Below are 26,999 nucleotides of genomic sequence, written 5' to 3' on the forward strand. Positions count from 1 at the left end.
CATTCAAGGGAAAGGGTCTGTAAAAAGAAAAAAAAAATCGGAGTAAATGTGAGGTGATAAGAAATGTAAAAACACTCTAAAGGCAAAATCCCAATACTAGCAGTACCAAAGGCAGATTTGGGGAGTTCTGTCTCCCCTATAATGATAAAAAATTCTTCTCCCTGGTAAGAAGGAACTGATGGGAACTGAGGGTCAACAGAACAGAGAGGCTTTGATCTCTCTCTCTCTCTCTCTCTCTCTCTCTCTCTCTCTCTCTCTCTCTCTCTCTCTCTCTCTCTCTCTCAGTTCAGCAGAGACCAGCCAAGCAAAAGGTGGACCACAGACACTGCACAGCACCTGTAAGCACAGGTCTGCCTGGTTGGTCCTCAGTGAACTCCTAGAACAAGGCACAGATGACTGGAGACACAGAATCCATTACAGACATGTCACCACAGCCAACTTGAATCTCTGGGAAGGACCAGGGTAGATTACTGGAAAAGTCCCCCAGGAGACCTTGAAGGATATCCATAAGAGAATACTGTAATTGCAACACAAGAAAGAGTGACTAGGTGACACTTTGAATAAGGAGGGAACAGAGGGACTGAGCCAAAGTGAAAGATTCCCACCAGGAGAAAGAGCATCCTTAGATGGGACTGTAGCATTTTTCAGTGCTTGAAGTGGGGCCATGTCTTGATGATGTTGTACAATGCCTGTCCAGGGGACAGGATGTTGGACACATCACTGTGGCCCATTAACAGGTAGTTGGGGGTCAGGTACCCTTTGGCCACAGCACACTGGATCAGGCTCTGGGCTGCCTTCAGTGAAGCTTCATTTGGAGGCTTTTCTGTAAAACACATTTACCCATGATCATTAAGATCTCAGAGCTGCTGGGCTACAGCAGTGACAAATACGTAGACTCCACTCTTTCCATCTCTTTTCCTATCCTTTCCTACAATCACCATAGCCAACAACTAGTTAGGACAAAACAAAGCCCAAACAAGTGTGTTTTCTAATTCCATCTGGCCAAAATTTCTTTAGAATATTAAAAATTACCCTGGAAAAGAACATATAACATGACACAAATTCTGTGTGTGCAGAAGAACTACAGATTGTTCTATGCTTTGTCATCACAGGCAATGACACATTCCCACATTATTGCTACTGTTAATAAGGAAATGCACACATTTCCCAAATGAAACATCAAATTTTCAAAAGGCCTCTTTTTTTCCCCTCCATTGTTCCATGATTACCTTGGATATAGTTTTGGATGGATGTGGCTGAATTGGGGACAAATATTCTATTTGGGATATGCTTTTAGTAGCAGTCATTCTTTATTGAGAATTTTAGTTAAATCTAAAATATTCTGCTGAACTACCATGTACTTCCAGTGTTCATAATACTATCTCCATTTTCCCCATGTTTCCTGAGTATTCCACATGGTACTTAATTGGGACGAACTCTTTGCCCTACTATGTCTCACCTATAAAGTTTCCCATGAAGGCAATTCCTAGAGCAATATCGTTGTATCCATAGGTGTGAGAGCCTTCAATATTCCAGCCAACTCCTTCATATACTTCACCATCTTGGCCAACTAGAAAGCTAGGGTTGGGTAAAGGAAAACAAAGAAATCAGTGTGAGGAGCACAATTTGCTTCATCCACTCTAATCCTTAACCCATTCTTTCATCCATTTATCACACACTGTCCAGATATGCCACAAGTGCTAGTGTGCAGAAAAGCAGAAATCAAAAGCCAAAACACAGTTCTGTACTTGGCCTTCATCCTCAGTCCTGAACCTAACTCAGCCACAATGTCTGTGATGCTCCTCAACCTTCTGAGCAATAGGCGTTTTGACCATTGATCCCTTTGGTTCTGCAGCACTCTCCTCCATAGGCTTCTATAGACAATGCCTTCCTCAGTCTCTCTCTTTTTCAGGTGATCGCCATCTCTCCTGCCTTCCTTGAGCTACTGTGATTCTTAAAACCCAACACTTTCTCCTTAGGACACTGGACTAGCTCTTCTCTTTCCACTGAGACATTCAGCCACGTTAAACAATCATCCACTCCCACAGCTTCAACTATTTTCTGTAAAGTCCACTGGGTCTAGAAAAAAAAAAAAAACAAACCAAACCAAACCAACAACAAACAAACAAAAACCAAAAAAAAAAAAAAAAAAAACAAACCTTTTTACATTTTTTGTAGCCAGAAAATAAGGCACCCTCTGAAATTCCCCCTTTTCCTTCTCAGAGCTCCGGTCAAGGACTACCCACCACTCATCAATTGTGTCTCCTACATCACTTTTAAATTCTTCTACTCCTCCATACAATAGCCATTGTCCAACTCCAACTTGATTACTGTAACAGCACCCTGCCCAGGGTTTTGCTTTTTTCTAATCTACTCTTAAAATCATACCCAGGAGGCTGGAGAGATGACTCCACAATTGAGAACAACTGATGCTCTTGCACTGGACATGGGTTTGGTTTCCAGCACCCACATGGCAGCCTACAACCATTTGTAATTCTTGTTACAGAGGATCCGATATCCTCTTCTGACCTCTGCAGGTGCTGGGTGTGATTGTGGTACACATACATACATGGAGGCAAAATACACACATAAAATGACATAAACAAATCTTCAAAAAGCTTTTAAAAGGGTATGGCTTTCCACAGTCTCCAGCTCCCCTTCATATAAAGTCAGTTTTCATTAGTTTTACTTTTAAAAAAATCTACATAGCAGTCAGACTCCTACAGCCCCCACCTTCACTACCTCTTCCTTTGTAAGTCCATTTTTAGGTCTGAGTGGACTGTGTTTTATTTCCTCAAGGACTCATGCTCTGTTCATATCCCAAGCCTTTGAATGTGTTGTTTTTTAACTATATCACTTCCTTTTGCCAAGCATTGCCCCCTGCCCCCAAACCTTATTCATGTTCCATTAAGGATAGTCCTCTTCATTAGCCATTCTCTGATACCTATCATTCCTCCAAAGATTTCTGGGCTCATCTTATCGGTGCCTAGATCTTCTTCCATCACTGTGCTTAACAGTTTGCATTGTTATTGTTTATTGTTTCTCTAACTCTACAGTTTGATGGCAGGTTTAAAAGTTGGGGAACAAGAATCAACTCAGCTGGTGTTTGCCAGTTTGTAATATCCAAATTTGTAGTTAGTTCCCTATTATCTGCTGTGACTGTATCCAAGACTATGAAAAGTCCTGAAAAATGAAGCAGGTTCTCTCCAACATACTAAGAGGTCTGGAAAGTCAGATACAGCTAGAGCATCAGTGACACAGTGCAGAAGCAAACTCATCCAAAACTAGCCACAAAATTCATTTTTTAAAATTCCTAATAAACGTGAGTAAGGGAACAGCCTCATAGAAGCAGGGGTGGGGAGCATGGGATAGGGGGTTTTCAGGAAACCAGGAAAGGGAATAGCACTTGAAATATAAATAAAGAAAATATCTAATAAAAAATTTTAAAAACCCTAATAAACAACTGAAGTGGATTATTTTCTAACCCCAAGTCCCACCTATGAAAAGCACGAGGAATCCTCTACATATCTTCTGCTATTTAATTAAACCAAAATGTTTCTCTAAGATGATACTGGTATGAAAGGAACCAGAAGAGAACATTGTATCTCATTCTCTGTCTTCAAATATAATATGTTGTCCCTACTATAGAGAAGAGACAAAAGAGCCCAGAGATGTTACAATTCCTGTGTGAAGAGTAGCGGAAGACTAACAAGATTCTAATACTAGAGAGAACAAATTGGAGCTGGCCACGACCTTCTTTCCTTATAGTTTAGAACAGGGTATATAAGAAGGCATCATACTTCCTTGGGGTTCATAGTTTTGCTTTCTAGTTGCTTCTTTTTCATGATTTGATTATTGTGATGTTCCCAATCACAATGGAGAACATGCCTGAGCAGTTAAATAGCCCAAGCTATAGCCTGAATTCTACTCAGTCCATATTCTTGCAAGAATAATGTATGGCATCTGTGTAAAACACCTGCACTCTGCCAGCTTTGCTCTCCATGGCTCTGAAGAAACAAATCATTTTCCACTTACTGATATGCAATGTCGCAGAAATCTTGGTTATCTATGTGAAAGGACTGTGTGTCTCTTACACGAACCAAACAGTCAGCAGACTCATTGCAGCTTTCCCCAGCAGTGTGGATGATGATGACAAATTTGGCTGGAAGGTTCATCTGAGGGCAATGTGTCTCTCTGGCTTCCCAAGCAGACCGTGGTGTGATATTGGGGCATGCTGCAGCAAAGTGAAAAACCAAGAGGATAAGAATTTTCTTTGGACTGTTATGAAAGCAATATACAGCCAGAGGGTAGTCCACACAAGTCTCTTGTGTCCTGAGAATATGAACATCTTCTAATATTAATTTCCAGTAGGAGTATGGAAAGGGCAGCTGCCTGAATCAGTGCATTTTAATGGCATAGAAACCAATATGAAAGCTGAAAGGAACAGACTCATTGAACAGAGGCACAACTGTATTCTTCAAAACACAGGATATCTATATGCTCATATGTGTTCCACATGATAAGGTAGATATGTGCAAATCAGTTACTCTTTAAACTGATCAAGTTTATGTGAAAAATATGAATTCTATAAAGAACGCACAATGTTGCAAAATTATTATTATTGAAGAGAATACCAGTCCAAATGCAAAGACTTTTTTTGTAGAGATTTATAATTTTAAAAAATGAAATTTAAAGTATCAGTTGTTCTGAGAGAAAGACTGTGTTAGCAGAGAACTAGCATACTGGAAGTGATTATTAATTTTATTTGTTTTAATTTACTGATCATTCTTTCTAAACTAGCATACCATTTTCATTATTCATTAGAATAACCATTATAAGGGCAGTATGAGATATAAAGTTCAATTTTATCAACACTGTGGCATTGGAAAAGGTTGGCTGGCTTTGGAAAGGTGTGTCTGTGTGTGTGTGTGTGTGTCTGTGTGTGTGTGTGTGTTTCCACAGTATATGTCTACTCATTTCCTATGTCTTTTTTTTTTTTTTTTTGGTTTTTCGAGACAGGGTTTCTCTGTATAGCCCTGGCTGTTCTGGAACTCACTTTGTAGACCAGGCTGGCCTCGAACTCAGAAATCCACCTGCCTCTGCCTCCCGAGTGCTGGGATTAAAGGTGTGCGCCACCACCGCCCGGCTCATTACCCATGTCTTACTTTCCTCTCTCACATCCACAATATCCAACACATTTCATTTGTATCTTGATCACTGAAGTGCCTATTTCTTGATGGTAGGAGTTAAGATTATTTTTTTAAACTGATGTATGGCAATGTAAAGATTTAGTGTTTCTTGTAGACTGTAAAAATATGAGTATACATTTATTTGTGGTAAGAATAGGTTCATGACAATAACATTTTTGTGAGTTGGAAAGGCCAGGGAAAACATGTTTTCTTAATGTCTCCAATTAATAGGGATGTTGTCCAGTGGTGGAATACTTATCTAACTTCCCAATTTCATAGTTTTGGCACATGCGAGATGTTCTAGGTCCAAGAAACCCTTGAAAGTCTAACAAGAGAACATCTCCAAATGTAGCTGGGAGTGATGTAATGCAGGGTATGATAGGTTAAGGGTCTGACCTTTTTTGGGTATCTCTGAGTGTTGAGGAACCAAACAGGTCTCTTCTTTTAAGAGAAATGGCTGAATGTACTTGGGTGACAGGTAGCCATTTTGGATGGCAAAGAAGATCAGATCCTCTGTAGCTGATAAAGCAGCGGGACTGGGATTGCTTCCTTCATCGGAGTAATATGAAATAAAAACTGTTAGTAAGGAACTCCATCCTAGACAGTACCCACAGGGAGTGCAAGTCTCTACCAGATCTGAGTGACTGGTAGACAGGAAGAGAAAAGACAGGCGGAAAGATTTCTTCGTCAGAAATCTAAACAACCACAATTAGGAATATCTTGTAAGGGCCAAACACAGACTACTCTTTTTTCCTCGTTTTGGCCTATTAGCCTTCAACATCATCTCTGCCCTCTGTTATGCTCTGGTTGTGGGTGAAGGGTCATATAAACTACTTCAACGTCCTTGCTTTGGCTACTAGCCTCCATTTATCTCTACCAATAAAGGATACTAGAAGAAATAATCCATGATGTCTGCCTCTGGCAACTAAAATATTAGTAGCAGATGACTTCACATTCCATTGTCCATAACTATGAACTCTATGTAAGAGGCAGATGCAGCAATATATCAAGAAGTATAGACCACAGATGAGGAAAAACTGCAGTTCATAGAGTGCAACAGCAGAAAGGATTTCCAGAATCAGTGGTTATCAGAGATGGCAAATTCAATGTAGGCTAAAAAGATATGTGCATTGAGAAAAGAAGCTGGAGGAAGTGGGTGGGCCACTTTCTGGGTCTGGAGGAAATTACCATTACCTATCTTACTGCCAAAGAAGGCAATGCCCAGGGAAACATTATTGTAGCCTTGAGTGTGCAAGCCTTGGACATACCAACCGACACCTTCATACACCTTGCCATCATCTCCAACCAGAAAGCTGCCAAGGAGAAATAACGATTTAGTGGTAAACCTCTGTATTAAGAAAATTCATTTCCCAAAGTGGTTGTAGAGGCTCATAAAAGAATAAAGTTTCAATAACATAATGGGGAACAGATAATTTTAGATCTAAAGTAATAGAAATATATTTCAATTTTGGTTTTGAATTAGATTATATATGTTTTCCACATGTAACCCCCTGTAGATTACATGTGTTTCTCAGTTAAAAAGTACTCCTTTCATCTAAAGTAGAATTTGAATGTGTGACTCTACAGTGCCTGAGGATAATTAACTCCATCTTTTCAAGTACTTCTTAGTTAATTCATTATGTTGTCATTATTGTCTGAGATGGGCAGGCTTTGGAACATGCTCTCTACCCTTTAACCAGGTTTGCCTGAAACTTACTGGAGAGCCTAAGCTGGTCTTAAAGTCATAGCAATCCTTCTGCTTCAGAATCATAAGAGCTATGATTACGTTCATCCCTACACCTAGCTGAATAATAATATTTTTTGTTTCTGTTTTTAACTATAAGACCAAGCACTTGAGTATTCTTTAAACAACTAACATCAACTCAAGAGTTTCTTTATACTGACTCCACAGATTCACATAGGTTCTTAATCACAAAAGATATTTTTTTGTTTCTTTTTTGTTCGATTTAAAACCATGTCTATATTCTTTTATTCCACTATTTAAAAAAATATTTCTGTCCATTCTGCTGTTCTCTTGTTTTCAATCTATCTTAAAAATGGTGTTTCATGACTCTTGGTATATCCAATCTTTTACTAAATCATGAATTTCAGAGCAAACTGAAAAAAAGAAAGAATTATTTCCAAGGTTAAGTAATGCCACTGCTCCAAGGGAGGCTTTCACCTTACTCTGAGAACCAGATGTCTTTGGAAGCATGACCACCACTTTTATTCTTTGTGATGTTCCCAGCAATTCTTCTGTCACTTCTTCAGAGACTTTGACTAGCTCAGTGTGAACATTCCCCTACAGTTGCAATAACTTCACTCTCAAAAGGATGTTTACATTGTGCCTGCAGAAACCTAATTCTTAGAGGCAGAGCAATTGGAGTGACTTAGAAACACCATGTTTGAAGTAAAGGAACACTTCAGCAAAAATCTAGGAGTGATGGGAGATAGTGGCTGGCAGATAAACTGTAGTTAAGAAAGTGAACACAACTTCCATCGAGGTCTGCCCGAGGTCCCTGGCTACATACAGATTCAGGTGGTGCAGCAAGTCTCCACCTGCTCTTATTTGCATTTAAAACTAAAAATACATGAAAGCACAGACTATCCTTTTCAAAATGGATACTTCAGAAGCTATTTCTACTTGCATTTTAAATTCCCACCTTACTCTTCTTTCTTCATATAATGGTGAGCTTTCTCATTCTTGAGGCTAATGAGAAAAACTTGGGGGCCCTCAATAGAACCCTTAAATACTCATTGCACAATGCAAAAGTCTTTTATGCCTCACACTCAATTTTAACACAGGGTTTCTTCCCCATCATTCTCTATGCCCACTCTTCTCCTTGTCTTACTGAGTGGTTATTCACATTAATAAATAGAAAAATGCTTCATGAATATGAGCTCTGACTAGAAAGAAGCACATAAAAGTGGGCTGTATCAACACACATTTGTGACACAATTCTGAATTCATGCCCCTTGCCATGTGCCACTTTAAACAAATTCTTTGGTTTTCATGGACTGTGGCATTCTCATTTAGTTAATGAAAATAGTAACCCTTCTCCTCCACACTGCTCCCAGTTCGGTAATAGCAATAACAACCCTTGTAATCTGTCATGCTAGGAGCTTGCAGGGCTGACGGCACTAGGTACAAAACTTTCTGTGTATCCTTTCATGATCTTCCAGAGTAAAAGCATCCTTGAATACATGGCTTAGAGTTGTTCCTCCTAATGACTTCTAGATCTTATTTTTGTTCTTTTTTTTTCTAACACTCTTCAGTCATAAACTCAGCACAAATGAAGCCCCCAAAATAGAAGATGGAGAATAAGGAAAAAAAAAAAAAAGGAGAATGCTTCAAGAAGTAACATTGATTTGGAGACCTGGTCATCCTCTTACTTGAAGGCAATGTCACACCAGCCTTTGTTGTGGACATATTGGGACTGTAGGACCCGCAACGCCTGGCTGCAGGTGATCTGATCTTGGCACTGAATCCTGGTAACTTGCTCTATGATGAGGTAGGGCACAGGCAGGCTCAGTGGGACTCTGCAGGTGAGTGAACTTGCTCCCCACTCTTTTCTGGAAACTATGGTAGGGCTGCCTGTAAGAGAGACAACAGATCAGCATGTAACAGACCCTACTCAAGACATTAGCTCCCCAACTATGGTATATGCTAGCCCTGGAAGGTGCTCGTCCTCTCACAACTTCCTATTCTGATCTCTATAGCCCAGTCTTGACCCAGAAATCATCCAAATCTCTTCTCCTCTGTGTTAAATTGCCTGGTTTGTAGGAGCAACTGCTGAAATTGTGAACCTCTTTGTATTTTTATGAATGGGGCATAAGAAATACGGGATACAAGGAGTCAGAAATGAGCCTAAAGAAAATTATTTTTATAGTAATTTGTCTAAACTATGGAGACACACTGATTCACATATTTCTGTCTCAAGAACAAGTTTGTGCTTCATAAATTTGTTAAGTTTGATTAAGATAATGGCAACCATCTTAGTTTGTACTACTATAATGTGTACCTATGGTTCTATTGGTAGTTATGCAGGTAACCTAGGGAAAGCAACAATGCTCTAACTAAGGATGAGGAAAGGCTTCAATGCTCCTAGAGGGTGGATTGAACAAAGGTAGATATAATTAAGGCCTCACTAGGGCAGGATACTGGTACAATTATGTCCACAGGACCCTGGGAAATAAAGAATAGCCATCATCCAGTAAGGTGTCAGATACTAAAGCAGAACTAAGCAAATGACTGAGGCCCAGTTTCAACTTATTGCCACACATGGACAAATCACTTCCCCATCAGGCCTTTGTATCCTTATCCACAAAACGAGAAGATTAATTCTCTACTCTTTAATCTGAGAGTTTCTCCAGCACTAACTTCATGTAACCCAGTAGCGTGTCTACTTAAGAGTAGAAGGCCAAGAAATCGCTATATTATGGCAGATAATGTGACAATATGCTAGCATAAGAATTACTAAACTCAGGTCCATTTAATTCAACAGAATTCACTTATATTTACTTCATGTCTAATCACTTTATAAAGGGGTGAAACATTGAGATGTTGTAAAGGCATCCCTTCCCTGACAATTATTATTTATTTATGAATGTTCACCCTGTGCTAGGTTTAACTATGATGATGATGATGATGGTGGTGGTGGTAGTGATAACAACAAAGAAAAAGACAAGTTGGGGAGACAATTAGAGCTATAAATTACCTCATATTCATTATTTGAACACTGTGTTAAACCTTTATAGTCAAACTGATTAGATGTAGAATAATTGAAGAGAAAAAACTCTAAGCATGTCTGTAAGGGATTATCCAGATTGGGATAGTAACACTGGGAAGATCTGTCCTTAATTTAGGCAGAACATTCCATTAGCTGGGGGACCAGACTGAATAAGAGGAAGTTGAACATTCACTACTCATTGCATTCCAGATGTGGAAACAAAGTGACCAAATGCCCTAAGTTCCAGCTACTATGTTTTCAGACCATTCTGGTATGTATACATACAAGCGAACATATGTAAAACATACATCATGGAGCTACACGTCAAAATAAACCCTTTTCTTAAATATTTTGTTACAGAAAAGTAATCAATATAATATCTAATTGAATCATCAATAACAATTCTAAGAAGTGGTTGATGATTATTTAATATTTACTAATTTCACAAAATCAGATAAGAATCACATATTAACTTACGAAAGGTGGACAATCACAACAGCTGGCAGGACTGGAAATTTGTCAATTCCAGAGCAGTACAACAAGTGGCAAAGCTGTACATGCTCTAACAAAGACAATACTGGGAACACTTCTGCCACACAAGAACAGTTATGTGCGATTCAATAAAAGCACTTCTGATAAGAAGAAAGAGAACTTACCACAGGCCAGGAGACTGAGAGCCAAGAAGCCAAGAAGCCTGAGCAACATCTTAGAGTGGTCCCAGGGCACCAACATGGAGTCTGACTGGCAGTCCTGGAGGGCACTGGTCCTAGAGAATACTGACAGTTAAAATGACTATGCTAACTGCATGGCACTCTGTTTCTCTACTCTCTAGGTCCCTTCTGAGGGCCAGCACCTGGCTCAGGATTCTCAGGGCCAACTGGAGATGTCAGTTGTTCCATAGATGTGAGAATCCTATTGTCTGTATCTATCAGACCAGGCCCACCTTTCCAGAGCCACATTCTGCAGACCCATGAGACATCTGTTCCTTGAAGTGAATGTAGCTGATACTGAGCCTTTCACAGTGGACAAATGAAACTATGTTTAAAGTCCTTCAGTAGTAGTAGTAATGACCCTATATAAATTTCATTTCCCATGCTACAGTTTGTATTTGGCCCTTACAAAAGTTCCAATAAGACAAAATTCCTGTAAGACTCCTCTTTTTTGTTTTTTTTTGTTTAGAGAAGAATACTCAGAAGCACTAAATAATAAATAGGAACAGGTATGGGCTCCATCACTGAGTTCCACTAGACAACCAGAAGTATGGAAAGCCATAGAGTTAAGTTCCAAATTCTAAGTCACTGAGGAATGATCAGTCAATCTCTACTCTAACATGAAGATAACAACCAGCTATTTCCTTTCACTAATCACATTCTATGGTCCAAATATGTGTGAGGACTCTTTGTATACTTTACTAAGCCTCAATGTGACCTGTGAGAGCATTAATTCACATACTCAAAATTCCCAGTGGATATGGACAGAGATTGCCCTTCTTAGCCAGACCTGTCAGATTCTAAGGCCTCTACTAGAAACCCCAATTTCTGCCTTTGTTTCTGATTGTGGATATTCTCAGCAGGGTCTAAGGTGTAAAGTACAGGACTATTTTGATGCTCTGTGGATCCGAGAATCTTATCTACTTTTGTAGGCAGGAATGATCTGCTTACTCACACTTAGTATGAAATGTCTACTCCCTTGGCTGTGAACTCAGTCATCAACTTTCCCCGGTTGAGAAACAATGTAGGAAATGTTCAAGTAAAATGGCATAGTCATCACCCTGCACTGTTTGAACACTACACTTGATACCTACAGATGGAACATTTTAACATTACAGCTTAAGAATTGAGCATACAAAGGTTTATAGAACAATAAGCACACATACACATACATAGTCAAATAACACATAAGATTCCATTCATTCAGAAAAATTTACTTTAGCCAACCTCTCCCACCCCAAATGAGCCCATCACAGTTGGTCAAGCAACTCATATATAAGTGAGGGAAATTCAGCCTCTTCATTAGCCAAATCAAAGGCAAGAACCAACTTGCCCATGATAGAAGCCCTGCCAACTGATCTCCCAGAAAAGGATCTGCATCCTGAAAACTACTGGAAATAATTGTCAGTCCTGCTTAACAGGAAATTTGTATCCTGGTCATATATAACTTTTCTGCTTCCCTAACTGTAAGTGTTAATGTCACAAGCTATACCTTGACCTTGTCAAATCTCACACTTGAACTCTGAATAATGAAAACAGGCTCAATCTTGTAGGCCACTGAACTGGTGGCCTTTTTTACTACTCCCCAACTGCCAACATCTAGCTGACAGGACAGGCTGAAGCCTGGCTTACATTGCTGTCCATCCTCTATACATAAAATAAGAGCTAGGAAGCGTTTCAAGGCTTGAAAGACAAGGAAAAAGTTGTGATGAGACAAATCCAAAACCAACAGCCTATAAAAGAAGATAAAAGAGTACTAGTTCCCAATTTCTCTAGACAAATGGAGAACTTTACTGTTTGGAGGACAGCTTAAAGAAGACAGATAAAGGAAAATTCCCTCACCATATTTATATGATGATCACTGATGGTTTCTAGCTTCTTAAGGAAAGGATATTTGGAGAACACTCACATTCAGAAATACCTGAGGACTTTGAGATGTCCCAGCCCAGCAAGGTAGATTGAAATCCCTTCTCCCTGTATTGTCTGCTGGTATTCTTCTTTAATCTTGTCCTTCAGTCCCTGCCTCTTCTCTCTGGTGTCTCCTCTTCCAGCCTTTGTTTGCTGTAACTCTAGAAGGCACTCCCTCCCTGACCCTCAATCTTTGCTTCCCAAGGAGAAGCTGACAGGGAGAGGTCTCCCTCAGGTGTTTAAGGCTCAGTGCTGCCTCAGTACACTGAGATGAACTCAAATGAAATAAGACTGGGGCCTACAGCACCTCGGGAAAACCCTGTGAATAAACCAGGCTCCTCCCTCCTCACTGGGGAAGACCTGCATTGCCACATCCTTTAGAGTGTCTATTCAATAGCATCACTCAATAAGACCTGCCAAACTGGACCTTCCACACACCAAGGAAAGTAGGTTTCAAGGATCACAGACTGCTACCTAAAAGGAAAATAATTCTCAATGATGTAGTCTAGACGAAGAGATGGAAACAGATAAAAAGCATACTTACTGTCATGGGACTAGAATCAGGTCATAATTTGATTGTATGCATGTTCTGTTTTTGCTTTGCTTTCTTCTGTGCTTACGTGTTTCCTCTCCTGTGACCACAACACAGCCCACAAACACATCAAGACAGTTCCTTCAATGTACTAACCAGCAGAAATGAGCCCTTAACAACAAAAAATAAAGACTCCTTTAAAAGAAGCCCTCCCTTTGGGCGGCCTGAATTTATAGACCTTATACTTGGAAGACAATAGGTTTTCCACAGTTTTGGATATGATTATAAGATTGTCAGTTAAAATGAAATATATAACCTTTGACCTTGGAATCATACCATCAGTTAAGGAATATATCATTTGCAAAGCATTTCTACATGCATCACTGGGTGTTATTAGAGTATACTGTTATCTGTTTCACAGTGTCTCTGAGTTTTACCTGCATAAGGGGAACCTTGAATAATTGTGTTAACTTCTGGTGAACATTTAAGGAATCAGAAATCTAGAGAAAGCTTGCCATGACATAATATTAAAAAGATTTGAAGTCACATATACAAAGGTGAAGGTCTCATTATGGCACTGAACAAACAGGATGCATGATGTCTGAAACTCTTACTTTCTTTTCTGGGTCTGTTTCCTCAGCTGCCAGATGGAAATGTCAGTATTTACATAATTGAAATATTGCACACAGAGTGTGTGCCAACAGAGAGGACTTCACAAAGCTGTTTAGCCCATGAACGGTCTTCTAGTGGGATGTTGCCTCTGTGGCTGTGCTCCTGTTGATTTCAATCACAGGTATGCTTCCTTCTATCATCCCCCTACCTGATCTCCATCCCCAGCCTGAAGCAGGCTAAGCCAGACCTTGACTTCACTGCCACTAAGGAGATTACCTAGGGTGGAGCCTTTCTCCCTAGATCACTGTATTGTTCAGCCACTGTCTCTGTTACCCTTCAAGATACTGTTACCTGCTGGGAGGCTGTTGAGCTATTCCAGAGACTACACCCTATCTTACACATGCAGCTGGGCTCCAAGAATGAATTGGTGGAAATGGGCCTTCCCCACCTTTATAAGCACATTTGCCATTAAACATTTGAGCTTTGATCAGGAATCTTGACTTAGCTCCATTTTTCTCTCGACCGCCTAGTTCCCCTCTCTTTTCAGCCCCGGCTTGCCTCCCAGGTGTACCCAGATTCTTGTGAGCCTCATGTCGGTTTCCAACATAATACTGTGTTAGGGGAAGTTTCTTTAGCATTTTTTCAAGTTATATTCTTTTTATAGGATGTGCAGAACAGGTTTGTCCTTCTTGTTTTCTTACAAGACTTTAGTTAAAGGAGTGGAATCAAATGTCTTCTAGCATTTTCTTAATGTGTCCACTTTTAGTTTTTATATCCTCACGAACAAAAAGTTTTAAAGTTAATGAACTTAGACCTACTGATGTTATTGTTGTTGATGTGGGGATTGTTCCATTAGAATTAGGTACTGAAATTCTCCAATTAGAAGTTATGAAACAAATGGATTTAACAGATAGCTACAGAACATTTTATCCTAAAACAAAAAGATGTACCTTCTTTCTTCTCAGCACCTCATGGCACCTTCTCCAAAACTGACCATATAATTGGTCACAAAGCAGGCCTCAACAGATATGCAAAAATATTGAATTTTTCCCATGCATCCTATCAGATCACCATGGACTGAGGCTGATCTTCAATAACAACATAAATAATAGAAAGCCAACATTCACGTGGAAGCTGAAGAACACTCTACTCAATGATACCTTGATCAAGGAAGGAATAAAGAAAGAAAGACTTTTTAGAGTTTAATGAAAATGAAACCACAACAAAGGCAAACTATGGGACACAATGAAAGCATTCCTAAGAGGAAAACTCATAACTCTGAGTGCCTCAAAACAAAACAAAACAAAACAAAAAAACATAAAAACAAACAAACAAAAAAAACAAAACCAAAAAACTAGAGAGAGCATACACTGCAGCTTGACAACAACACACCTAAAAGCTCTAGAAAAAAAGGAAGCAAATTCACCCAAGAGGAATAGACTGAAGGAAATAATCAAACTTAGGGCTGAAATCAAGCAGTGGAAACAAAAAGAACTATTCAAAGATCAACCAAACCAGGAGCTGGTTCTTTGAGGAATCCAACTAGATAGATAAACCCTTAGCCAGACTAACTAAAGGGCACAGGGACAGTATCCTAATTTGTGGAAAGCCGTGCAGTGAGCAATCTCTGTGGAGAGCCATGCGTGTGCTGCGAGCAATCACCATTATAAGATGGCGCTGGCCTCCGCTGTGACAACCTAGTAAACAAGCCTTGTGCGCAAGTTCGAGAGTGAACTTACTCCTAATCACTGCCCATTCTCGGGGTGTAATAGTGGTGTGATGGGCGAGCAACGAATCAAGAGCTGTCATGCCACATCAGGTGCTGAAACGTCATGGCTGAGCACTATATAAGGGACTCCATTTTCTGGGGTCGGGATCTTCCTGAGAAGTAAGCAATAAAGCTTTGCCGCAGAAGATTCCGGTTGTTCTGAGTGTGTTCTTGCCGGCGGGGACAAAAGCTCAGGATACGTGGAGCCGAAGACCCGGGGACTTTATAACATCACACCAGCGCAAGGAAGATCCCTCATTCGCGGGGCGGAACCAGAACTGCGGGACACTACAGCTCTGCAAGGTAAGTATAGTCTTGAAATTTCTCCAGAGTTAGATGCCCTTTTGATTGTTTGCACGGTGATTGCACTTTCCCTTTCGGTTTTGTTTTGCTTCCACTGCTGGAACTGCTGACTGGTTCCCAGTCGCAGTCAGGCTTGGACAGCACCTGGACAGTGCCTGGACAGTGATTAGTTTCAGTCACGGTCAGGACTGGATATCGGCAGTATGGGAATTTCTCACTCTGTAGTAGTGGCGTTAAGGTCGGTCCTGAAGCAGTGTGGCCTAAAAATCGCCACTAAGAGTATAGAGGCATTTGTCAGGGAGGTAGACCGTGTGGCACCATGGTATGCTTGCTCAGGTTCGTTAACTGTCACTTCTTGGGACAAACTGAAAGGAGATCTTGTTAGGGAACAGCAGAACGGCAAACTTAAAGCAGGGATCATGCCGTTATGGAAATTGGTCAGATCGTGCTTAACAGATGAGGATTGTCAGCAGATGGTAGAAGCAGGGCAGAAGATTTTGGACGAAATTCAAGACAGTCTATCAGAGGCAGAGTGGGGAGAGAGATTGAAAGTTGGGACGAAACAAGGTGCACCAAAGAATTTAGGCCTTTCCACGGGCCTTGAGCCCGAGGAAAAGAGATATAAAGGAAAGAATGCCTTGGGAGAGATTAGAAAAAGGGATGGAAAGGGAGAGAAGAAGAGAGAAAGAACTGGAGAGGCACATAAGGAAAGGAGCCTCTACCCGCCATTAGATGAGTTTAAGGCACTAGCTGTCAGTAGCTCAGAATTGGATAAGGAACTTAGCTCCTCTGAGGAGACAGACTTAGAGGAAGAAAGATACCAGCCAGATGAAAGACGAGCTAATCAGTCACAGAATAACATAAAGAAAGCAAAAGTAGCTAGACACAAATGTCAAATCACTATGCGATCTTCAGATCCGCAACCTCTGGGTCCTAGTACACCTCCACCCTATGTGCAGAGGTATCAATCAGACTCATTCATTTCAAAAGAGGAACAGAGAAAAGTGCAGCAAGTGTTCCCAGTCTTTGAAGGCGCAGAGGGCGGACGCGTTCATGCCCCAGTGGAGTATATACAGATTAAAGAACTAGCAGAGTCAGTTCGTAACTATGGAGTCAATGCCAACTTTACTGTATCCCAAGTCAAAAGGCTTGCAACTCTGGCAATGACCCTCGGCGATTGGATGACCGTAGTAAAAGCTGCATCTCCTAACATGGGAATGTATTTAGAATGGAAAGCTTTGTGGCAAGACTCCTGCCAAGCACAGGCAAGGGCCAATGCCAATGTTGAAGGGGACCAAGGAACATGGACTTTTGAGTTGCTTACAGGTCAGGGACAACACGCGAATAACCAGACAAATTACCATTGGGGAGCTTATGCTCAGATCTCAGCTGCTGCAGTTAAGGCATGGAAGGCACTCTCTAAGAAGGGAAAGGCAAGTGGGCATTTGACCAAGATCACCCAGGGCGCACAGGAGTCATTCTCAGATTTTGTGGCTAGAATGACAGAAGCGGCAGGGAGAATTTTTGGGGACCCAGAGACAGCTATGCCTTTAATTGAACAGTTGATCTATGAACAGGCTACCCAGGAATGCAGGGCGGCTATTACACCTAGAAAGAGCAAGGGACTGCAGGACTGGTTGAAGGTTTGCCGTGAGCTTGGAGGGCCACTCACTAATGCAGGTTTAGCAGCTGCCATTCTACAAGGGCAAAAACGCCCTGACATGGCTGAGTTCAAACTCTGCTATAATTGTGGCAAACCGGGACACTTAAAAAAGGACTGTAGAGCCCTTGGCAAAAGGAGAGCACCAGGACTGTGTACTAAGTGTGGAAAAGGATATCATTGGGCTAGAGATTGTCGTTCAGTCAGGGACATTCGAGGCAGGCCCCTGCAGCCAGGATTCCCTCAAGCAGTAGATAATGAGACCATTCCAAAAAACCAGTACAGGGCTCTCAGGTCTCAGGGCCCGAAAACATATGGGACCTCGACTGGCAAAAGGTGGACCCCACAGTCCGCAGGGCAACAGAAGGATCAGCTGGGTTGGACCTCCATACCACCACCCGATTCATGCTAATGCCCCAAATGGGGGTACAGCCTATTCCTACTGACTATAAAGGACCTCTGCCATCTGGGAGTGTTGGCCTAATATTGGGCCGGGCCTCCCTTACCTTACAAGGTCTTATTGTTCACCCTGGAGTCGTAGATCAAGACTATGAAGGGGAACTTCAAGTTCTCTGTTCCTGTCCTCAGGGTGTCTTTTCTATTTCACAAGGGGATAGAATAGCTCAGTTAATAATTTTGCCAAGCCTACATGGCTGTTTTCCTTCCTCTGGTGTCCCTCGAGCTACCAGAGGGATTGGTTCTACTGGAAATGATTCTGCTTACTTAGTGATGCCTCTTGACTCCAGGCCATTCTTAGAATTAGTTATAGAAGGAAAACAATTTAAGGGATTTTAGACACAGGAGCAGATAAAAGTATCCTTTCTTCCCAATGGTGGCCAAAAACTTGGCCCGTTACTCAGTCATCACATTCTTTGCAAGGTTTAGTTTATCAGTCCTGTCCCACTATTAGTTCCCATTCTTTGAGCTGGACAGCTCCTGAAGGTCAAACAGGACGATTCACTCCCTATGTTTTACCACTCCCAGTAAATCTCTGGGGGAGAGACATCTTACAGGCACTAGGACTGACCTTGACTAATGAATACTCGCCACAAGCTGTTCAAATAATGAAGAAAATGGGCTATAAAGAAGGAAGGGGATTAGGGAAAGGAGAGCAGGGTAAATTTGAACCTATCCCTCAAAAAGGTAATAATGGGAGACAAGGTTTGGGTTTTTTTCTAGGGGCCGTTGAGGGCTCCATGCCCATACCATGGCTTAAAGAGGAAGTTGTATGGGTTCCTCAATGGCCTCTCTCCTCTGAAAAGTTAGAAGCAGCTACAAAACTAATTTCTGAACAGCTACGCTTGGGTCATTTAGAGCCCTCTACCTCACCCTGGAATACACCTATTTTCGTAATTAAGAAAAAATCTGGCAAATGGCGCTTATTACATGATCTTAGAGCTATTAATGCACAAATGCGTCTATTTGGACCAGTTCAGCGAGGGCTACCATTGCTTTCTGCCTTACCCCAAAATTGGGAAATTATAATTATAGATATTAAAGATTGCTTTTTCTCTATACCTTTATGCCCTCAAGATAGGCAAAGATTTGCATTTACCATCCCAGCCATTAATCATTTAGAACCGGATCAAAGATACCAATGGAAGGTCCTACCTCAGGGGATGGCGAATAGTCCCACCATGTGTCAACTGTATGTGCAGTTGGCACTTAAGTCAGTTAGAGAGCATTTTCCATCATTACAGGTGATAATTTATATGGATGACATTTTGATTTGCCATAAAAATTCACAATTATTGCAAGATGCATACCCTATATTAATAAAAACGTTAGGGCAATGGGGATTGCAGGTGGCCACTGAAAAGGTGCAAGTTGCTCAAATGGGAGCCTTCCTAGGGTCACTCATTTATCCTGACAAAATTGTTCCTCAAAAATTAGAGATTCGCAAAGATCAACTACATACCTTGAATGATTTCCAAAAATTGCTAGGAGATATTAATTGGCTAAGACCATTTTTGAAAATTCCATCAGCAGAATTAAAGCCCTTATTTGACATATTAGAGGGAGATACCCAAATCTCCTCCCACAGAGCACTTACCCCAGCTGCATGTCAAGCTTTACAAACGATAAAAAAGGCCTTACAAGATGCTCAATTACAACGCATTGAGGAGTCGAAGTCATTTGAATTGTGCATATTAAAAACTGCACAGTTACCAACAGCAGTCTTATGGCAAAAAGGACCCTTATTGTGGGTCCATCCTAATTCTTCCCCTGCAAAAATTATTGAGTGGTATCCTAATGCAATTGCTCAACTTGCACTTAGGGGGATAAAAGCAGCTATTACTTATTTTGGGAAAGAACCTCATATGCTAATCGTACCTTATACTTCTGCTCAAGTTCAAACCCTGGCAGCAACAACTAATGATTGGGCAGTCTTGGTTGCCTCTTATTCAGGACAAATTGATAATCATTATCCAAAACATCCAATTTTACAATTTGCCTTAAGCCAAGCCATAGTGTTTCCAGTAATAACAGCCAAACACCCACTTCCGGATGGGGTAGTAGTGTATACAGATGGATCCAAATCTGGCATAGGTGCATATGTAGTAAATGGCCAAGTAACATCTAAACAATATAATGAGACATCACCCCAGGTTGTAGAGTGTTTGGTAGTTCTAGAAGTCCTTGAAACTTTTCCGGGACCGCTCAATATTGTATCTGACTCTTCATATGTGGTCAATGCAGTTAATATGCTTGAAGTTGCTGGCTTAATTAGACCCTCTAGCAAGCTTGCTCACATTTTTCAGCAAATTCAGTCAGCCTTGTTACATAGAAGACATCTTGTGTATATTACTCATGTTAGGGCTCATTCTGGCCTTCCTGGCCCCATGTCTCATGGAAATGACATGGCAGACAAAGCTACTAGAATCGTGGCTGCTGCTCTGTCCTCGCAGGCAGAGGCTGCAAGGGAGTTTCATAAGCGCTTCCACATGACGGCTGAAACTTTACACTGCCGTTTCACTTTAACCAGGAAGGAAGCTCGTGACATTGTCACCCAGTGTCAAAACTGTTGTCAATTTCTGCCTATTCCTCATGTAGGGGTAAACCCCCAAGGCATCAGACCATTACAGGTCTGGCAAATGGATGTCACTCATATTTCCTCCTTTGGAAGAAATCAATATTTACATGTTTCTATTGACACCTGCTCTGGTGTTATGTTTGCTACACCTTTAACAGGTGAGAAAGCCTCTCATGTTATACAGCACTGTTTAGAAGCGTGGAGTGCTTGGGGCAAGCCCACAATTCTTAAAACTGATAATGGGCCAGCATATACCTCTACTAAATTTCAGCAATTTTGTCATCAAATGGATGTCACTCACTTGACTGGCCTTCCTTATAATCCTCAAGGACAAGGCATTGTGGAACGTGCCCACCGTACACTTAAGTTTTATCTTATAAAACAAAAAGGGGGAGTTTATGAGACTCTGCCCTCAGTGCCAAGAGTAGCTGTATCTATTGGCACTCTTTACACTTAATTTTTTGAATCTTGACGAGCAAGGTCGCTCTGCAGCTGATCGACATAGCTCAGACCCTGATAGACCAAAAGAAATGGTCAAATGGAAGGATGTCTTAACTGGTCTGTGGAAAGGCCCGGATCCTATTTTGATAAGATCCAGGGGAGCTGTTTGTGTTTTTCCACAGAGTGAAGACAACCCATTTTGGCTGCCGGAACGACTCACCTGCAAGATATTCATCAAGGATGGTGCAGAAGATGCGGACCTCCCGAGGACTGCTCCTGATCCTGACAATGCTGAACTTGTCTCAGGTTCCTAGTATGAGGGGCGAACAGAGATGGGCCATTATCTCAACTTTCCCTAAACCAATGCCAGTTCGCCATAATGCTATAGTTTTTCCAAAATTCTTTACTACTAATAAAACATTAGATTTGCCATATCTACCCTATGATCCCACCCGAGCACCATTAGGGGAAAATTGCTCTTTATTAGAACAGGGTTCTTTATGTTTTCAAATTAATGGACCAGGAAAATGTATCAACCTCACAGCTCGAGCTTTGGGGAAGTTTAATGAGCACCGAGGAGGTTGGGTAAGCACAACCCAAGATACTTCCAATGCAGATATAACCTTTACAAATCGGACCTTTTGGCAGGAGGCAATTTGGGTTAATGGTACATTTCTACCACCTAACTTTTCAGACAAAGAACGTCCCCACCAACCAAAAATCGCCCCTCATTGTAGCTTGGAAGATGAAGGGCTGATATTGCCTTGGTCTGATTGTCAATCCTCCATCACTCGTTGGGCAGATCAGAGTAAAACCTTTTCCTTTTCTCCCAACATGATAGATGACCCAGAGAAGGAATTTGTTATGAAAGAGGGACTTTTCATACAGGACTTTAGAATGCATCCCTTTCACAAGTGGGTGCTTTGTGGAGTCAATGGCAGTTGTACAGAACTCAATCCTTTGATCTTTATCCAGGGAGGAGCAGTTGGAAAGGCTTCTTTTACTGGCATCTCAAGATTTGCTCAGTATTGGGGAATACATGCTGCCTCCCAGGACTCTTATGGATATACTAATACCAGTGTAGAGATCACTGGGTTCAATAAAACTTTGGTAAACCAGATTAATTATCCATCTACCCCAGTCTGTGTTTACCCCCCTTTCTTGTTTATTCTTTCAAATGATTCATTTGAAGTCTGTTCCAATGATTCTTGTTGGATTTCTCAATGTTGGGACATAACAAAGAACACCCGTGCCATGGTAGCACGGATCCCACGTTGGATCCCTGTTCCGGTGGAAACACCCTCCACCTTATCCCTGTTTCGACAAAAAAGAGATTTTGGAATTACTGCTGCTGTGATCATAGCAATTTCAGCCAGTGCAGCTGCTGCTACAGCTGCAGGGTATGCTATGGCTAGTACGGTTCAATCAGGCACAAAATTAAATCAGCTTTCAGCAGATCTGGCTGATGCCATCACTGTCCAAACTTCTGCTAGTACCAAGTTAAAGGGAGGGCTGATGATATTGAATCAGCGCCTTGACCTGGCAGAAGAACAGATAGGAGTTCTATACCAGATGGCCCAGTTGGGTTGTGAAAGAAAACTGGAAGCTCTGTGTATTACCAGTGTCCAATATAAAAATTTTACTTATGCAGCTAATCTGTCTAGACAGCTTTCCTTGTATCTTGCAGGAAATTGGTCTGAGGGATTTGATGAGACTCTTGAGGCCCTGAGGGTGGCAGTTTTAAAGATCAACTCAACGCGAGTGGACCTGTCATTGACAGAGGGCCTCTCCTCCTGGATTTCATCTGCATTTTCTTATTTTAAGGAATGGGTGAGGGTGGGTTTATTTGGTGTTGCCACCTGCTGTGGACTTGTGTTCATGCTCTGGTTGGTTTGCAAGCTCAGAACCCAACAAACACGTGACAAGGTTGTGATAGCTCAAGCAATTGCTGCCATTGAGCAAGGCGCCTCCCCCGAAATCTGGCTATCTATGCTCAAAAATTAGTTGACATTGGTGGCTGGCCTCTTTTGTAGAGTTCGCCATAGGTCATTTAGTAGTTACTGTCACATAGCACTGCGGTATCCAGGGACGGGCAACTTTCCTCATGCACAGATCATCCTAAGACACGGGGCCCAGTGGCGATAGGGTTACCCTATGACAGGAAAGGCTGTGACACTGGAGGAACGACCTAAGACAGGAGCCACATCATGTTGTTCCAACAATAGGGTTGCAGATCCCTTTAGCTCCTTGGGTACTTTCTCTAGCTTCTCCATTGGGAGCCCTGTGATACATCCAATAGCTGACTGTGAACATCCACTCCTGTGTTTGCTAGGCCCCGGCATCGTCTCACAAGAGACAGCTATATTTGGGTCCTTTCAGCAAAATCTTGCTAGTGTATGCAATGGTGTCAGCGTTTAGAAGCTGATTATGGGATGGATCCCTGGATACGGCAGTCTCTAAATGGTCCATCCTTTCATCACAGCTACGAACTTTGTCTCTGTAACTCCTTCCCTGGAGCTCTTGTCTCTAGCTGCATATGTATCTAAAGATGGCCTAGTCGGCCATCAATGAAAAGAGAGGCCCATTGGACTTGCAAACTTTATATGCCCCAATATAGGGGAATGCCAGGGCCAAAAGAATGGGAATGGGTGGTAGGGAAGTGGGGGGCGCTATGGGGGACTTTTGGGATAGCATTGGAAATGTAATTGAGGAAAATATGTAATAAAAATATTAAAAAAAAAAAAAGACAGGAGCCACAGCGGATGGGCATAATTACACAGACCTAGTCCAGCCTCAATTTAATAAAATAAAAAGGGGGAGATGTGGAAAGCCGTGCAGCGAGCAATCCCTGTGGAGAGCCGTGCGCGTGCCGCGAGCAATCACCATTATAAGATGGAGCTGGCCTCCGCTGTGACAAACTAGTAAACAAGCCTTGTGCGCAAGTGCGAGAGTGAACTCACTCCTAGTCACTGCCCATTCTCGGGGTGTAATAGTGGTGTGATGGGCGAGCAACAAATCAAGAGCTGTCACGCCACATCAGGTGCTGAAACGTCATGGATGAGCACTATATAAGGGACTCCATTTTTTGGGGTCGGGATCTTCCTGAGAAGTAAGCAATAAACCTTTGCAGCAGAAGATTCCGGTTGTCCTGAGGGTGTTCTTGCCCGCGGGGACAAAAGCTCAGTATACTAATTAACAAAATGAGAAATGAAAAGGGAGACATAACAACAGAACACAAGGAAATCTAAAGCATCATCAGATCCTACTACAAAGGGCTATACTCAGGAAAACTGGAAAATCTGGATGTAATGGACAAATTCCTAGACAGATACCAGGTACAAACATTAAATCAGGATCAGATTAATGATCTAAACAGTCCCATATCCCTTAAAGAAATATAAGTAGTCATTAATTGTCTCCCAACCAAAAAAAGCCTAGGACCAGATGGGTTTAGTGCAGAGTTCTATCAGACCTTCAACGAAGACCTAATTCTAATTCTCCTCAAAATATTCCATGAAATAGAAACAGAAGGTACCCTATCCATTCATTCTATGAAGCCACAATTACTCTGATACCTAAACCACATAAAGACCCAACAAAGAAAGACAACTTCAGACCAATTTCCCTTATGAATATTGATGCTAAAATACTCAATAAAATTCTCGGTAACCTAATCCAAGAACATATCAAAAGGATCATCCATCATGATCAAGTAGGTTTCATTCCAAGGATGCGGGGATGGTTTCATAATACGGTAATTCATCAATGTAATCCACTATATAAACAAAAACCACATGATCATCTCGTTAGATGCTGAGAAAGCATTTGACAAAACCCAACACCCATTCATGATAAAAGTCTGGGAAAGATCAGGAATTCAAGGCCCATTCCTAAATATAATAAAACAATATAGAGCAAACCAGTAGTCAACATCAAACTAAATGGAGGAAACTTGAAGCAATCCCACTAAAATCAGGGACTAGACAAGGCTTCGAACTTTCTCTCTACCTATTTAATATAGTACTTGAAGTCCTAGTTAGAGCAATTAGAGAGATCAAGAGTATACAAGAAGTCAAAATATCACTATTTGTAGATGATATGATAGTATATAAAAGTGACCATAAAAATTCCACCAGGGAACTCCTAAACCTGATAAACAGCTTCAGTGAAGTAGCTGGATCTAAAATCAACTCAAACAAATTAGTTGCCTTTCTGTACACAAAGGATAAACAGGCTGAGAAAGAAATTAGGAAGAAAAAAAACACCCTTCACAATAATCACAAATAATATAAAATACCTTGGTGTGACTCTAACTAAGAAAATGAAAGATCTGTATGGCAAGAACGTCAAGTCTGAAAAAAAGAAATCGAAGAAGATCTCAGATGATGGAAAGATCTCCCATGCTCATGGATTGGCAGGATTAACATAGTCAAAATCTGGCAGAAAGCAATCTACAGATTCAATGCAATCCCTATCAAAATTCCTACTCAATTCTTCACTGAGTTAGAAAGAGTAATTTGCAAATTCATCTGGAATAACAAAAAACCTAGGATAGCAAAAACTATTTTCAACAATAAAAGAACCTCTGGTGGAATCACCATGCCTGACCTCAAGCTGTATGATAGAGCAATTGTGATAAAAACTGCATGGTACTGGTACAGTGACAGAGAGGTAGGTCAATAGAATAGAATTGAAGACCCAGAAATGAACCTACACACCTATGGTCACTTGAACTTTGACAAAGGAGCTAAAACAATCCAGTGGAAAGAAGACACCATCTTCAAAAAAATGGTTCTGTGTCAATTGTCGGTTAGCATTTAGAAGAAAGCAAATTGATCCATTCTTATCTCCTTGTACAAAGTTCAAGTATAAGTGGATCAAGGAACTCCACATAAAACCAGAGACTCTGAAATGTATAGAGGAAAAAGTGGGGAAAAGCCATGAAGATATGGGCTCCGGGGAAAAATTCCTGAATAGAACATCAATGGCTTGTGCTGTAAGATTGAGAATCAACAAATAGAACCTCATAAAATTGCAAAGCTTCTGTAAGGCAAAAGACACTGTCAATAAGACAAAAAAGCCACCAACAGATTGGGATCTTTACCAATCCTAAATCAGATAGGGGACTAATATCCCATATATAAGAAACTGAAGAAACTGGACTTCAGAAAATCAAATAACCCTATAAAAAATGGGGTACAGAGCTAAGAAAAAGAACTCTCAACTGAAGAATACTGAATGGCTGAGAAGTACCTGGTAAAATGTTCAATGTACTTAATCACCAGTGAAATGCAAATCAAAACAACCCTGAGATTCCACCTCACACCTGTCAGAATTGTTAAGATAAAAAATGCAGATGACAGCAGATGTTGGCGAGGATGTGGAGAAAGAGGAACACTCCTCCATTATTGGTGGGATTGCAAGCTGGTACAACCACTCTAGAAATCAGTCTGGTGGTTCCTCAGAAAATTGGACATAGTATTACCCGAAGAACCAGCAATACCTTCCCTGGGCATATACCCAGAAGATGTTCCAACCTGTAATAAAGACCCATGCTCCACTATATTCATAGCAGCCTTATTTATAATAGCCAAAAGCTGGAAAGAACCCAGATGTCCCTCAACAGAGGAATGGATATAGAAAATGTGATATATTTACACAATGGAGATCTACTCAGCTATTAAAAACAATGAATTCATGAATTTTGTAGGCAAATGTATGCATCTGGAGGATATCATCCTGAGTGAGGTAACCCAATCACAAAAGGCACACATGATATGCACTCACTGATAAGTGGATATTAGCCCAGAAACTTAGACTACCTGAGATACAATTTGCAATCACATGAAACTCAAGTAGAAAGTAGTCCAAAGTGTGGATACTTGGTTCCTGCTTTGAATGGGGAACAAAACAAACAAACAAACAAACAAACATGGAAGCAGTTACAGAGACAAAGTTCGGAGCTGAGACAGAAGAAAGGACCATCCAGAGAATGCTCTACCCGGGGATCCATCCCATATACAACCACCAAACCCAGATAATATTGCATATGCCAGAAAGATTTTGCTGAAAGGACCCTGACATAGCTCTCTCTTGTGAGGCTATGTCAGTG

At 41.1% G+C, this 26,999-nt stretch overlaps 1 protein-coding gene across 2 annotated transcripts; it reads right to left on the reverse strand.

Moving 5' to 3' along the window:
* Window positions 1-644: 644 nt before the first annotated feature.
* On the reverse strand, window positions 645-10,651 carry Pglyrp3 (peptidoglycan recognition protein 3). 2 transcript variants are annotated; one of them, XM_021158928.1, is made up of 7 exons: window positions 10,572-10,651; window positions 8,583-8,780; window positions 6,384-6,502; window positions 5,586-5,738; window positions 4,036-4,234; window positions 1,460-1,578; window positions 645-823 (listed from the first exon to the last, which is right to left on the reverse strand). In XM_021158928.1, exons 1-7 carry the CDS (start codon window positions 10,649-10,651, stop codon window positions 645-647), a joined length of 1,047 nt encoding a protein of 348 aa, XP_021014587.1. The 2 variants fall into 2 exon arrangements, with proteins under 2 accessions (XP_021014587.1, XP_021014586.2); XM_021158927.2 differs by having other exon boundaries at window positions 8,583-8,784; window positions 10,576-10,624.
* Window positions 10,652-26,999: the final 16,348 nt, after the last annotated feature.

Source organism: Mus caroli, unplaced genomic scaffold (assembly GCF_978045245.1).
Source record: "Mus caroli unplaced genomic scaffold, Mus_caroli_1 scaffold_3, whole genome shotgun sequence".
NCBI classification, from domain to species: Eukaryota; Metazoa; Chordata; class Mammalia; order Rodentia; family Muridae; genus Mus; species Mus caroli.